Source organism: Mugil cephalus, chromosome 12, assembly GCF_022458985.1.
Source record: "Mugil cephalus isolate CIBA_MC_2020 chromosome 12, CIBA_Mcephalus_1.1, whole genome shotgun sequence".
NCBI classification, from domain to species: domain Eukaryota; kingdom Metazoa; phylum Chordata; class Actinopteri; order Mugiliformes; family Mugilidae; genus Mugil; species Mugil cephalus.
In genome coordinates, this window is record NC_061781.1 from 13,226,733 (window position 1) to 13,241,072 (window position 14,340).

A 14,340-nucleotide genomic window follows, 5' to 3' on the forward strand; every position below is an offset into this window, starting at 1 on the left:
AGTATTAAAGCATCGGTAGGCTGAAAGAGATGCTGGCAGCTCACACACTAATGGACAGTAAACTCTCAATGTAATCTTGGGCATATCATTAATTTATGCCCTAAAATGTCAACATGTACTACAGGAACACTGACATTTGTAGCTATAAAAGGCAAAGTAGTTTTGGAGAGTAGTTGTCCCAGTGTCAGAGGTGAAGCCTAGTTCAAATTCAATGCCTCTACTTTGACACACAGCTAGAGCTTCAGATAGGACCAGAGCAGGGAGTTCATTTAGTTTTATTCTTTGTGTTGTGCTGAGGCTCTGCCCTTAACCATAATATGTAACTGTTTGTTCGAATTATTTCTTGCCAATTGCTTGCCAACGAAACCGTTTCTAGTGTGAAGACTGTGGTTTCTTGACCTTGGAAATGCGATGTTTTGGCGCGCTCCACTTCCTCCTCCTCCTCCTCCATTGTGACGCTTTGCCCACAGAGTAATGCTGTTATTAGCTGTGCCTGGACATGCCTACATGTACCGCGCTCCTGGCAAAAAAAAGGCCCCGTTAGGCACGCCGCACCGCGGCGCTTCGGCGCACCGTCCCGCGACAAAACACAACGGTGGGAAATTTCCCACTTCGTCAGAGTCCATTACACGTGAAGAATCCGTCTGCTTCCCCGTGACCGACCTGAACTCCTTCTGTGACCCTGTTTTCATACGAATCAGGCAGACACACATGCAGACTCTGATGTTCTCTGCAACGCTCAAGAGCTGATCTTGCTCGGAGTGCTAGAACCCCCCCCCCCCTTAAAGGCGTGATGAATGCTCTGAAATATTAACCAGTTCTGATACCCATGCAAGCCCCTGTCTTGTTTTAATTAAAACAAAGTCTTCGTTGTCTGCGTGACCCGGTCTAAAGAGCAGTGGTTACGGTCAGGGCGGCGCTTCAAAGCAGCGTTTGTGCCGTTATGAGTTTTCATGCCATACGTGCTGCAGAAAGGGTGACTTCTCTCTGTAGGCGATAGCGTCTGTTCCACTTCCATAGGCGAAATGGGACTCTAATTACAATCGACTAGTGATTTTCTCCACTCCTCGGGGTCTTATCTCCTTTCCTCTGCCTAGTGCCGCCTCTGTGACACAGGCAAGGAGAAATCTAGTGACATAAGCATTCTGGCCTCGATTATAGTCATAAAAATGGAAGCCTGGCTCCGAGCAATTACCCCATGGGGGAGCAGAATAAGTGTAAGAGGGGAGGAGTGAGACAGACTCAGAAGGGAGGGATGCAGGTGAAGGAGAGTGCTCACATATACAGAGGAAAGACAAAGCACTCAGATACAGAGGGCGGCGATTGAAGGGAAAAGGACAAAAGTGAGAGTGCGCGCATGATTGAGAGGGGGGCCCAAGTCAGAGTGGCTGTCACCTGTGAACGGTTCTCTAAAGCGCCGTGACAGGAAGCTGTCAACGTAGAGGAAAACAGAAAAGAAGGAAAAGAGGAAGAGGAGATAATCTGCTCCCAGCGTGACACGATGTCAGAGGAGTGGGTTGTCTAGTGTTCAACAGCGGCGTCGTCGTGAACCCAGCCAAAGGAGATCTCCCCCCCAACTAATGCTAATATTCATTAGCATCACCGTCAGTCTCATCATTATCGCTCTAATCATTAGTACCCTCAAGAGCCCACTGTGGAAACCCGGTCATTGGGCAGCAGACGTAGTACTCCTCACACCGGAAGGCACAAGTACAGTTAATAGCGCTGGGTCGTCCGTGGAAGTCCGTGGAAGTTAGCCGGCCGAATCACCAATGAGGTTTAAATCTCTGCACCATCCTTTGCCTGAATGTCTCTCAGACGAGTTCCTCTAAATGACTGATCCTGAGGTAATCACACATGTCACTGGAGTCTTTGTTCACTACAGCAACCCCTAGATTGACAGTCCCTAGATTGCTCAGTCTCCTTGTTATGGCCCAGAGCAATGTTCTTTTTTGTCTGACACAACACTATTGATCTCTCGGTGGAATTGTATGTTCACAGGTCTACACGACCAGCACTGACTGTGTGATTGCACCACTGCAGCATTTTGCCCTTTTTTTCCTTTTTCTTTTTTTGTTCCAATTGAGGAGATACAGATTGGCTTTGCGAGTTACTCTCATTTACTGGCTCTACACCTTGGTGTTATTATCAGCAGCATCACGTAAAAGCTTTTGTTGAGGTTCGGCGTCTTGGAGACGCCCCAAAACAAAAGTAACTGTAGCGATGAAAAAAGAAATGGATCAAAAAAATCTGATGCATGAAGAAAAACGATATTGAACTTTGACAATATATAGAAATACGTTTGTATACAGCTGTGAATCGTATTTTGGAGCCATTATATACGCTAAAAGCACCAGTCATAGGATGATGCTTTTTTAACAAGAACCAAGAGTGTTTTTTGAATTTAAAATGATTCTAAATAAAACCTCATTTTGCTGATTTCTCTTCTGGTTTTGGTGCATAAATCGTGCTATTAAAGTGTAATTACAATCACAACGCTTATGCGTCACGCTGTGAATGCTAATAAGGCAGAAGTGCAAAGGAATTTTGATGTCTCTCTTATATGATGGGAAAAGATTACACCTGCTACCAACGATACGTTCCTTCTGTTTACCCAAAACCACCTGCGCCAATCACACTTCATCAACAATGGCTTAAAAAGCCAAGATTTTAGATGCCACAGTGCTTCTAAATGAGCTCCGGCTGTCAAACGTGATGAGCAAAGAGGAAACTCTTCATCTGAAAACGCGATGGAAGTTTAGTTTTAAGGTTATTGTCTGTTCGTGAACACTGACACAATTTTCTTTCTCTTTTGTCTCTTTTGTTGTCGGTCTTTCTTCTGTTGTCATTCGCTTGTGTGGCAAATACTGGCTGCTGCACTTGCCAGTACAACTGACAGCTCTTATAATAGCGTTCACCGCATACGTGACAGTCTTAAATGACGTTTTAATTATGAAGCCAGTTTTTCATTTCACATTCAACTTTCGTGCTCTCGGGGGTTGGTTTTCGATCGCTTGATAAGTAACGTAGAGCATTAGGGCTGAGTGATGTCATAAAATTCTGGTTTCAACATCGAGTTCTTGCAGAGCAAGTATCGCAGACCAGGGTTGGTGCTGATGCTTTTCATGGCTGAAAAGCAGCTTTTCTAAAGATGCGTTATTTCTTCTGTGTTCCTGAAAGACAGTGTCATGGAGGGTAAAGTGTTTGCTAACACGTTCTTTGGCTTTGCCATTCATGATGTAGCAAATGTAGCTTGCATGTACACATCCTGAACTATTTACGGTGAGCTCACAGAGACACTTTACATGATCATCGTCTTCATACATCCTCCACAACTAAACTCAAACATCCAAGTGACCCACTGACCAAAACTACAATTTTAGTAGCGTAGGATTTAATAGGCTACTTCTGAAAATATTTTAATTACCACCAAAAAACTTCCAACCATCCACTGTTGATTACTAAATTACATTCATGTTTAAACTTAAGACATTTTTGAATTGTGTTCATGGACTTGAAATCAGATCCAAACTGCCACAGAGAAAACAAATGGTCACATCATTAGCATCGGTAGGTAGACTAATGAAATCTCTTGGCCTCCAACTAAGAATCAGAGAAAACACATTGTAGTTTAAATACTGTCTCTGCGGCTCTTGGATGTTCTCTGTTGAGATGCTTAGCGGTTGTGCTGCTGTGGTAGACCATTTAATATTTTACACAGCATCCATTGTATCGAACAACTCTCGGCTCGACCATCCAGTTTGAGCTCCTTTGATAATCTCCGTCTGCCTGTTAGCGGAAACCTGGGTGATTTGAGCGTAAACATTTCCGTGTGCAACGTATTCCATCCAGAGTGACGTATTGACACAATTGATTATTTTGACGTGCCGTTCCAGTCGTGCAGTGCCCTCGTATTTCAGGAGCACAGAATCTCAAAGAGCAAACATTGACTGGTGCAACACGGAGGCCACAATGGAGGTAAAAGTGATCGGAGCAGGGACTCAAATCTGTACCTGTAGGCCACATTTTCCAGGACCCACAGAAGATTATCCACCTGTGACCTTAAATTCCATATCTGTGCGTCGGCCCACCGAATGTCAATTTACTTCAAATAGATGGATTTAAGGCATTATTTCAGGAGACCTGCAGGTTTCCTTTTATAATTACTTCCCGTGTTGTATTCGAAATCCTGGAAATCCTGGAGTGAACGATGTTTCACATTAGTGTGTCACATTATCAGCTTATACAATATAAAAGCTCCGGTGCAGCTGTGAGAACTGAAGCAATTTCCACCTTCGGGTTCACCTATAGCTTTGCCTTGAGCTGAGCGCTCTCTTACCTCAGCGGGCCATCTCGCAGTATTTTAAAAGGCTTTTTTTTCTGCACTGTAATTATTATAAATCTGCAGTGGTGCCACGCCACTGCAGCTAATTTCTTTAAACCTTTGTATTTTAACAAGGTGACTCTGTGACAGTTTTCATAAGTAATTGCGCTGCATGGTTCCTCTGTGTCTGAGGCTCGTTCTGTTCGCTCACACCTCGGGCCTGCTTTTTCCCGTCCCCGCTGCTGCAGAAATCCTTTAACCTCTGCTGTCATTCTCCCACCGCGCAGCGGCGTTGGGTCTGTCGCTGGAGTTCGTCTGCAACGCCGCAGTGATGGCGCAGCGTTGTCAGGCCTCATTGCCACTTAATGAACAAACATATTTCTGGTAGATTCTCTGGTTAAGTGGAAAAGCCATCTGCACTGTTTATGCGGAATGGATTTCGACATCGCAAACGAGCGTGTATCATGCGCTCTGTGCAGATTGGCAGTTAGGTCTGCTGTCGCCTGCGTGTGCGCATCAGTCGCTGCGTTTCCATCACCCCTGGAAATGCGCAAAACCCAAATATCGCAATAAAAAAACGGTAATGGAAACACGTACGTTTCGAAAAAAAAACTCTCAAATGTCGCTGAAACACTTCTGCTCTCAGGAGATGGTTTTTCAGACGTATTGATGTAACGGTTAATCGCAAATGTGCAATGGAAACTGTTTTCCCACAATTCCCCCTGTCACCGGCGTCACAGGAGAGGGCGCAGGGGGTCATGTGACCAGTTCATTAGACGTCCATTTGTTCAAAGTGAAGTCTTCCGTGACGAGAGTTTTTATTTTATTCGCGAGACGAAAGTTGATGAGAGTTACAGCTCATTTGCAGAACCCCTTTCAAATCGAAACGCATAGAAAGAGCAAATGTACTTTAGCGAAATTTCAAGAATATTGCTTTTAGCAAAAAAACTGGAGATGCAGCTTGTGTTTGCCTGTCTGTCTCTCTGTCTCTTTAGTGTGTTCTTTTGCTAAGCCCAAGCCCTCTTTTCTCTTTGTTATTAAGTGTTGTGTAAACCCTGTGTTCTTGAGGTTAACTTAACAGCTGTATTTCCTTTTTTACTAGTGAGGCCACTAGATTACTGTACATTAAGAGCTCAGCTTGTTTGGAGGCTTGTGCTCGCCCTTCTAAGTTAATATAGTTGTGTGACATTTGCAGTTTATGTTCGCACAAGTCTCTCTTATCTATGCTGAGCTGCAGCGTATATGCTGAAACAGCAGCAGTGGGTAGAGGCCACTTCAGGCATTTTACATAGGTCTTGTGCTGTCAGCAGGACCCATAGAGATGACATGTGAGTATGTGCGTTTATAGCGTAGTCTGCTGCCGTATGTCATCTGTTTCTTTAGGGCCTCTCTGAGGACACAAGGGGACAGGATCTGATTCAGCTCTGCGACCGCAGGCAGATCAGACCCGCCGGGCTCATTGTAATCGCAAATAAAGGCATCGGAGGCCTTGTTGATACGGGGAATCCAGTCACCTATTGTCTCCGTCCTCTCCTTCCACACTGTGCTCGGTGCCGACCAAGGCTGGGCCCACACCCATTAAAAAAAACATAAGCCCTTTTTAATGGCCGGTACCGCTGTGCTTGGCCAGACTTGGTGGACGGTTACGCTGAATAGATGTCTCCCCATTCTGTGTCGCGGCCGAACACAGGAAATGCACGAATTACACAGAGCGGTGAGCGCTCCCTCTCCATGGCTAATACGAGCCCCACTTCTGAGCACGACCCTGTAATACGTTTCATCAGACCAGACCCCCATTTTGGCTCAAAGCCCCGTGTTATCACAAGGTAATTATGGATATATTGGAACCACATCCATATTGGCGGTAATGATTCATGGAGAATTTAGAAAGGCTGTTGAAATGTGAGGGGAAAGCTTTATAACCCTTAGTCGCCGAGGAACGCCCGAGGAAGTGATAGTAAAGAGGCATGGCAGTAATCTGTGATGCCACCTGAGTGGCCACTAAACGCATTATGGCGGAAGCGCTACATTGTTTAATGCCTGGCAATGGGACGGAACAGTGTAGGCAAACCTGAGTCTTGGATCGTTCTGCATTCCCGTACAATACAACCTTACAACATATACATATAAATACAATACATGCACTAAACCTGTGCAGCTCAGTTAATACTACATCTGAGAACAGGACAGCAACTTAACAGTTTTTGCATTAAAAGCCAATTTTTTGAGTTAAGAGAAAAGACCTGGAACTCAACGAGGGAACCTTTGGACTTTCTCCACGTTTCACCATTGTGAGTGAACAACACGCTTGGCTCGCCCGCTATCGGCCAGGAGAGGCTCTGAATATCGGTAGTGACAGCCTTATGGCTGCGGCAGATGTCTCCTTCTGCTGCGCTTGGTCAAGATCATAGACCATCTCGTCAGCGGGGCTGCGTGGCAGCCGCTTGTTGTGAAGTATTACGTGAGGAATAACTGTTTGTTTCTATTTCGGTTACATGTAAAACTGAATTACATGAACCGCGGAGCATGTACATGTGCTGGAGTCGCCGGACTCGAGAAGGCAATAAGTAAGCCAAACAATGCAATTGGATTATGAGCTTAGAAGAGAGGAGGCATAGAAGTCTCGGGCCAAGAATAGTGTCATTTGCAGATCACGAAATCTCTGTCTTCGCTCGGGTCGGTAAACAAAACTGTTTTGTGTGCGTCTCATCTACAACATATGAACAGCTTATGAATAGTATATGAATCAGACCATGTCCTCATTCTCCCAGACTTTGTGTTGCCCACTAGATCAGCCACAGAATATATAGGGGGAGGGAATTACGTTTGCATTTCCTCTCTCTCTTCTCTCTTTTATACGTGCGCCCATATGGATAATCCCCCTCTATACTCATCTCGTTGCTTTATGTTCTCTCTCCTTTACATTGCTAGCAGACTCACACACTTGTTCTTCCAGGTTTGTGTCGAGAAGCTGTGAGTCTGTGTTTCAATCACTCCGACCCTCTCTTCCTCTGCATGTGGACACATGTGTGGCCTGCCATCTTATCACTATAATTCAGTGTACTTGCCTTTTAAAGGAGCCATTTATAAAAAGGTGCAGTGCCTTTTTCTTAGCACAGTTGTTTCTGTTAATTACCTGGAGATACTGAAGCCGCCTTTATCGTGCTGTGCTATGATGTACATACTGAATATCTGGGTTTAAACACTGACGTAAAGCATGATGGCTCTTAAACCAGCGTAGAAGCAGAGTGGTGAGTTGTTATGTCAGCAGTTACCAGCTAATAGCAACTGTCGAATAATAGCAAAGCACAGACATGTAAAATGTGCTCTAGCTGGTAAGTTTGCTAACAGATGTATTTCCTACACAATATATTTATTTTAAGCTTTTATTCTTTTATTTTTTGAACAGTTTTACAAGCAGCTGCAAAAACTATTTTTTCTAGTTTGTTCAGCAAATTGTATTAATGCAGCCAAAACCCAGGATCTGGCTATATTCATGGACTCTGGCTACTTTGTGTGTGTGTGTGTTTTACCCCAGTTGGTTCCAGTTATCCCAGTCTACAGTGAAGAACCACACAGGCCACTGATAAACATGTGGACTTCAATGCTTTGTAGTAGTCGCAATTGAGCCGTGACTAAGATTCATTAGTTGGGTCATGGAGGAAGATTGTCCAGTAAGAAGGTTGACCCTTTAAGAGAGCTCCCTAACGTGGATTTCACTGTGTTGGTCGTTAGGAGTATTAGTGGGGTTTGGTCCTGGGACTTAAGTCTGTGACCTATGCACTAGGGCTGCACGATTCTGGAAGAAATGTGAATCACGATTATTTTGCTTAGAATTGAGATCACGATTCGTTGGCACGTTTTTTTTTTTTTTTTTAACAAAATGTTTATTGCACTGATGAACTTTAACAAAACAAAACAAAAACATTCAAATGGTCATTCAAGCAGAGTATCAAACATTGAGATTTCCTTAGAATGTGGAGCATATGTTTTTGGGCACGAGTTCAGTTCAGGTCTGTGGGCGACTCTCGCCACTACCACCTGAGGTTTCTTCGCCATCCATTTAACTCTCTTTACCGCTGACTTCTCTCTGCTTCTCTGCCTCACTGTTTGCACACACTCAACCATAGGTCAAGGGAGGAGTCAGCGGCAGTGCTGCCTTTAGGGGCGCTTGAAAAAATATGGAGCATTTGTTCGTGATGCCGCTCGTGAAATAAAATGCTTAAGAATTATTGTGTTTCGAAATGAGATCACGTCTATGTCTGAATCGAGATCGCGATTTTTTTTAAACGATTTATCACGCAGCCGTACTATGCACATAGTCAACACCGTGCAAGTCATTCACGTTTGTACGTTGGTCAGACTGGCTCGCTCTATAAAAACACAGCCCAAACCTTTGTCTGCCCTGTGTCTGGTTAAGTTTTGTTTCCACATCCTGCTCCACTTTTAACAACTTTTGCTGAAATTTCACCAAAGAGTCATACAAATGTTTGTATCTCTGTATCTAGTAAGAGAACAGTCTATATTTTTGGTAAATTTCATACTGTGTGCTCTTATATGAGGAGTCGGTTGAGTGTGCATAGACCAAGAAGTAAAGATCACTAGTTAAAATATGTACATTTTTGAAATGCCAGCTTCTTTAAATGTATGTTGTGATGAAAGCAATTGAAAATGCCCATCTCTCCTTGACAACCTGTGCACATATAGTTCACTATTTGGTACTTAAACCATTCATACCAAGTTCCCCCTCTCTCAAGTAAATGGGAAGGAGGTAGTTCTTTCTGAGGTAAGGGCCGAAATAGCCAGTTTTCCTGTGATTCCATTTCTCTGGTGGTTTCGTGTGGCACACAATGAGACTTAATTATCACAATTTCAAAAGCGCACCGGTCAGAAGTGAATTCAAGTCACGGCTTCCTAATGACTCGTAATAGAATTATTGATGTAGTTTTTTCATGGGAGAAGCGAATAACATTTTAACGAGAGTTTGTTGAACGAAGAGAGATTTTGAAGCCAGCGCAAAGCGACCATCAAACGTGTTCACTTTTTCAGACCTGGTGGCTATATCCATCTTCGATATACCGTCTGTATGTGCCCATTAGCTCTGGATTGGGCTGGGCTCTAAAATGATTAGACAAATTACAGTCCACTTTCTTGAGTGTTAGCAAATGACACTTGCAAAAGTAAATGGTCTAGCTTTTATATTGGTATTCAAAGTGCTTTTACAGACACATCTATCTCCCCATTCGCTCATGTGAACTGAACTGTTGGTTCAGCGTCTTGCTCAATGACACTTGGGCATGTGGTACATTCCAGGGATTGAACCGCTAACCCTCTGGTTCGCGGAGAACCCGCTCTACCTACTTTGCCACAGCCGCCCAGTCAAATAAAGTCCAGACACTGAGTGAAAATTAACTGTGTTTAATGGTTCTGCAGATATTTTAATGTTATGGTGTATGGCTGCTTTCATTCGCGAAATGAAAGACGAGACTTTAACTTTAAACATACAGTTGCACAGTCCTCTGTGGGCACTTCGGTGCATCGGCGCCGTGCGTAAAGTGCTATTTGAAAAAAGATTTTCTCACCGCGCAGGTAACACATCCGCTTTAAAAGAAAAGCCTAAACTTTGAGGAAACAGAACGTGGCAGCTTTCCCTCCTGCGTGCTCCTGCTCGCTGCAGTCAAGCTTCGCGTATCTTCGACTGAGGTTTGAAAAGAGGTGAGCGGTGGAGGGTATGAAGCGGTAGTTTGGGGGGGGGGAGGGGTGAGCCGAGTCTACGTTGTGGTGGGAAATTTCAGTTCTCCCCTAGGGAACACAGGAGAGTAGGTGTGAAAAGTAGGCTGGTCTTGGTGCTGTAGAGTGACTTAATTTCCTCAGACAGTTCACAAAAGAAGCCGATAGCCGGCTTATGTGTGTGTGTGTGTGTGTCTCTGTGCCTGTATGCAGCTGACTGTGGATGTAATTGACCATGGTAATGGACATTACATGGGACAGCTAAGGATAGCAAGGGAAGAATCCTTCCATCCGGGCATTGTGCTATGGTGAGTGAGGTCTTTTTTGCCAGGAAGAGAGAGTGCAGATACTCTTCTCGCTAGCCGTGGCAGCGGTGCGGTTGAGTAAAAAGGTATTTCTAAGGTTGGCAAATGGCTCTGCGCGCGTGTTCCGTCATTTTTGTCTGTGTACAAAAGACCCCGTGTGTGTCTTGTGAGTGTTATGATGCAGCACTTGCAGCCAGAGAGCTGCGCAAGTAATGGCCTTGTTCGAGCTAGATAATTAGTCAAATGCTGATTTCTGCTCCACTCCCATAGGAACGGTGCCACCAAGGCTAAAAATCACCCAGTGAAGTGGTGCTTATCTCTCTGTGTGGGCTAGAAAAATGTCATATAGGCCGTGTGTGTGTTTCTTTGTGTGCAAACCCCAGGTTTGTGTGTGAGGATATACATAGCACTTGTTAGGAAACATTTCTGTTTGGATGTAGCTCGCTTGCGGTACCTCACCCTCTCACATTGTGCCCATCATTAACCCACACACCATGATGAAGAGAACTGTTGTCGGAGCAAGCTGTCAACTGTCAACCTGTCTTCCTTACACTGCTCATCTTTGTTAGTAGGTGTGCATACATCTGTCTGAGGAGATGTATTTCTGACCTTCAGCCTCAGCCTCATGTTTTCTCTTTTTTTGCGTGTCTTTATGCGCAGGAGCTTCAGTTTGAGCGGCTAACCAGGGAGCTGGAAGTAGAGAGGCAGATTGTGGCCAATCAGCTGGAAAGATGCAGACTCGGGGCCGAGTCACCAGGCGCTGGTAGCAGCAGGTAATGAGGACGAACACACACATACACACACACGCACACACGCGCGCGCAAAGCCACGATCCAACACATGGCTTCTCCATCCTTCACAGCAGTGGCCATATTCCATAGTGTAACCTTATGGCACCGTCACATTGTGATGCAGCGACCGTGTGCGCTCGGATGTGATTAGACTGTAAATCAACATCTTTCCCCCCTTGTTGCATTTAAATTTATTTGGGACGCAATTGAAAAAGGTGCACGGCGGCGACGTGTTGTTCGCTCGGCGAAGCGCTGCCGTCGGCGCGGGAAGAGCTTCCGAGAGCTCGCTCCCTCTTCATCAGCTGAGACACAAGTCTGCCTGATCATCACACCTCAGTGACCACACATTCTGTCTTGTCTGCCGTCGCTCACACGTGTCAGGTTCATTTGTAAAGCTCAGTGTCACACACTCCGATATCTGCGAGGCGGCGGTCCTATTTTCTACGAAATTGTTTCATGGTTTGCCACAGTGTCATTTGTCAACGACAGACTGTGCAGAGTGCAGTCATGTACAGGCATGGTATAAGCAGAGACTACCGACTGTTGTAAAAATCAATAGCGGACAAAAAGACGACAAACAGACACAATAGATAGCGATTGAGAAACTCTTATATATTGAGACAAAAATGCTTATAAGCCACAGCTAATAAGAAGAAAGGTTTTATGTAACGTCCTTTTACTTAACTAAACCATCCTGCAGTTATTAAACTAACATTATGTGAAGTGCTTTTAATGTCTAGTCAAAAATTCCCCACCTTACTCTGGCAAGAGGAATTGCAATAGAAGTGCGTGACATTTAACAGATTGCTCAAGTTTGGATATCACAGGCATTTTTAATGCAAGGCTTCTTCTTCTTTTTATTGCTTTTGCATTTTTTGCTTTGCTTAAGGCCACTCGTTTCAGCTCACAGCTCACTGTGTGGTACTCCAGGGTTGTTATACTGTTTATACTTTGCTGTTTTAGTCATTATGTGTTTTGTCTCATTGGAAAGTATGTGATTGAATAGCGCCGCCGATCGGAAGATACGCTCGTGAGACGTGGAAAAATGTAAATCAGCCACTGCCTGGTCAAATGAGACCACGCTACGTTAGCGTTGGTTAGCCTCTATTTAACAGACGTGTAAAGGTGCCGACTACTCGAGGAGTTCAAAAATCGCTCGTTCTGGCTGTTTCATAAATACCCGTTTACAGACGCAGACGGGGCATCGGGGCCTCTGCTCCTGCTCCCGCTGACCTGCTGCTCATGTGGCTGCTTGTGTTTAGAGCGTAAGATTTAAAGAAGCTCAACTTCCTGCTTCCACCTCACCCCTGTGTATAACACCTGAAGTCCCTCGCTTACGCCCACGCATGCTGAATTTTCAACAGCGCAGACTTTAAATAAGTGGCGGTGTCATTTGCATATTATTCACAAACGGTCAACTGATGTGCATTCAGACGGCAGATCTGAGATGCATTCACTTTCAAATGGGCCATAATATAATAGCGCTATATCTCGATACTCTGTACAGAGGCTGTAATCTTTTCCTCTGATCTTTTCTGAATTTATTATGATATTAATATTCGCTTAGACGGTGCATTTTTTACAGTTCACCCTGCACACTGGCAAAAGGCATCAAACTAATACCGGCAGCTTGCAGTGCTCAAGTGTCCATCTCCCCCTTTTCCCTTTTTAGAAGCTCGCCAGTACACGGCAGCGTTAAGGGCTCCCAAAAAGGTGTGGACAACAGCTCTCTGAATATATACACAGGCACTCTGTTTACTTTCATTTCCTCTTTAACAAGTACTGCTTTTAGTCGTCAGATTTAATGCATCCAGCCTCACCAGCAATCATATTTGTAGATAAAAGCGATACACTGTTTTTTTTTTTTTTTTTTTTTTGTTTGTCTGACTGTCTCTGTCTTTCATTTATTCACTCAGTCGTGACAAACATTTATCAAAACAGTGACTCATCAAGATTAATTTAGAAAGGAAGCTGGGGGGACCGAGCAGTCTTCTTTTTCTCAGTCTAATTATTCCGTGTAATGTGAAATCGTGCGCTGGTCACAAAGAAAATCTGCGCTGGTGTGTTTGTTGTCTTCAGTCGCTGGTCCACATCAGTGATTGTTAGTTTAGTTTAAAGAGCGCGTGCAGAGTAGTTGGGGGATCAATGGTAGAGTGATAAATGTTGAACATGAGGTTGTCCTGTAGTAAACAGCCAATTATCTGCCACAATATTTTCAGTAAGCAAATTATATAATCCGCCCTTTATAATAATAATAATATTCATTTTCTACATTTTGTACCAACAGGAGTGATCTGGCCAGAAATGACTTGTATATCTGATGCGTGTTTTACGCAACAGTAATTGGTAAAGAATATCAAAGTTTTTGTCTGAGTGTCAGAGTTATTGATCTGCTCTTCATGGTTCTTCAGATGGAAAAGAAACGCCGGCAAGAATATGCAACACTGACACCAGTTCCTGAGAGTCCCAGGTTTAGCTCCTCAGACCGTTTAATCAAATAAGCCATGGTCACTGGTTAAATCCAATAAGTTACATTTGCACAGTTAGGCTGTTATGAAACATCCAGGCGTGTGACCTCTGCACATGTGCAGAAGAGGGAGAAGAGATTTCCTATTTTGGTGCTTTAATGTGGACCATTGTATTAGCCGTAACATGCTATAACACCAGGCGTTGATAGCGCAGTTTAAAAAAATGCGCTCACCTTTAACGGGGACGTAGTCTGACTCTCAATCCTGCAGATCACATTTACCTCGGTGATGAATGCGTTGCTTCAGCTTTGTCGGCTCTATTTGATGATGTCTGATGAGGTTTTCCATCAGATCAAAAAATGTTATTACGCTAAATTAAATTTGCTGGTGGATATCAGTTCAGTTTGCAGATCTTTTTCTCACTATAGCTTCCTTTTTTTAATCCGCTGTGAATAAAGAAATAATTTCAACTGGGCATTCGTTACACTTCGCCCTCACCAAAATATATCTAAGAGTAGGGAAATAATGGGGAAACTATAAGGTAAGCTAGCACTGATACGGAAAACCAGTTTTATCCCATTTTTAATACATATGCTTTAGCTCCTATGCATCTAATGTTTTAGTTTAAGCTACTACACCAGATATTTCACTGTCAAGTACATGTTAATGCCGACGCTTCCCACTGGGCGACTGGAACCACCTCCTAGGGCCTCTTAAAGAAA

The 14,340-nt window shown here is 44.1% G+C and overlaps 1 protein-coding gene across 9 annotated transcripts in view; it reads left to right on the forward strand.

Annotated features, from left to right (window-relative positions):
- Nucleotides 1-14,340, forward strand: part of pkp4 (plakophilin 4) — a 72,293-nt gene that overhangs the window by 21,346 nt on the left and 36,607 nt on the right. For all 9 annotated transcript variants that reach the window (XM_047600317.1, XM_047600320.1, XM_047600316.1 and 6 more), the window contains one exon: nt 11,020-11,132. In XM_047600317.1, the coding sequence (XP_047456273.1) occupies nt 11,020-11,132 (113 nt within the window). The remainder of the gene's footprint in view (nt 1-11,019; nt 11,133-14,340) is intronic.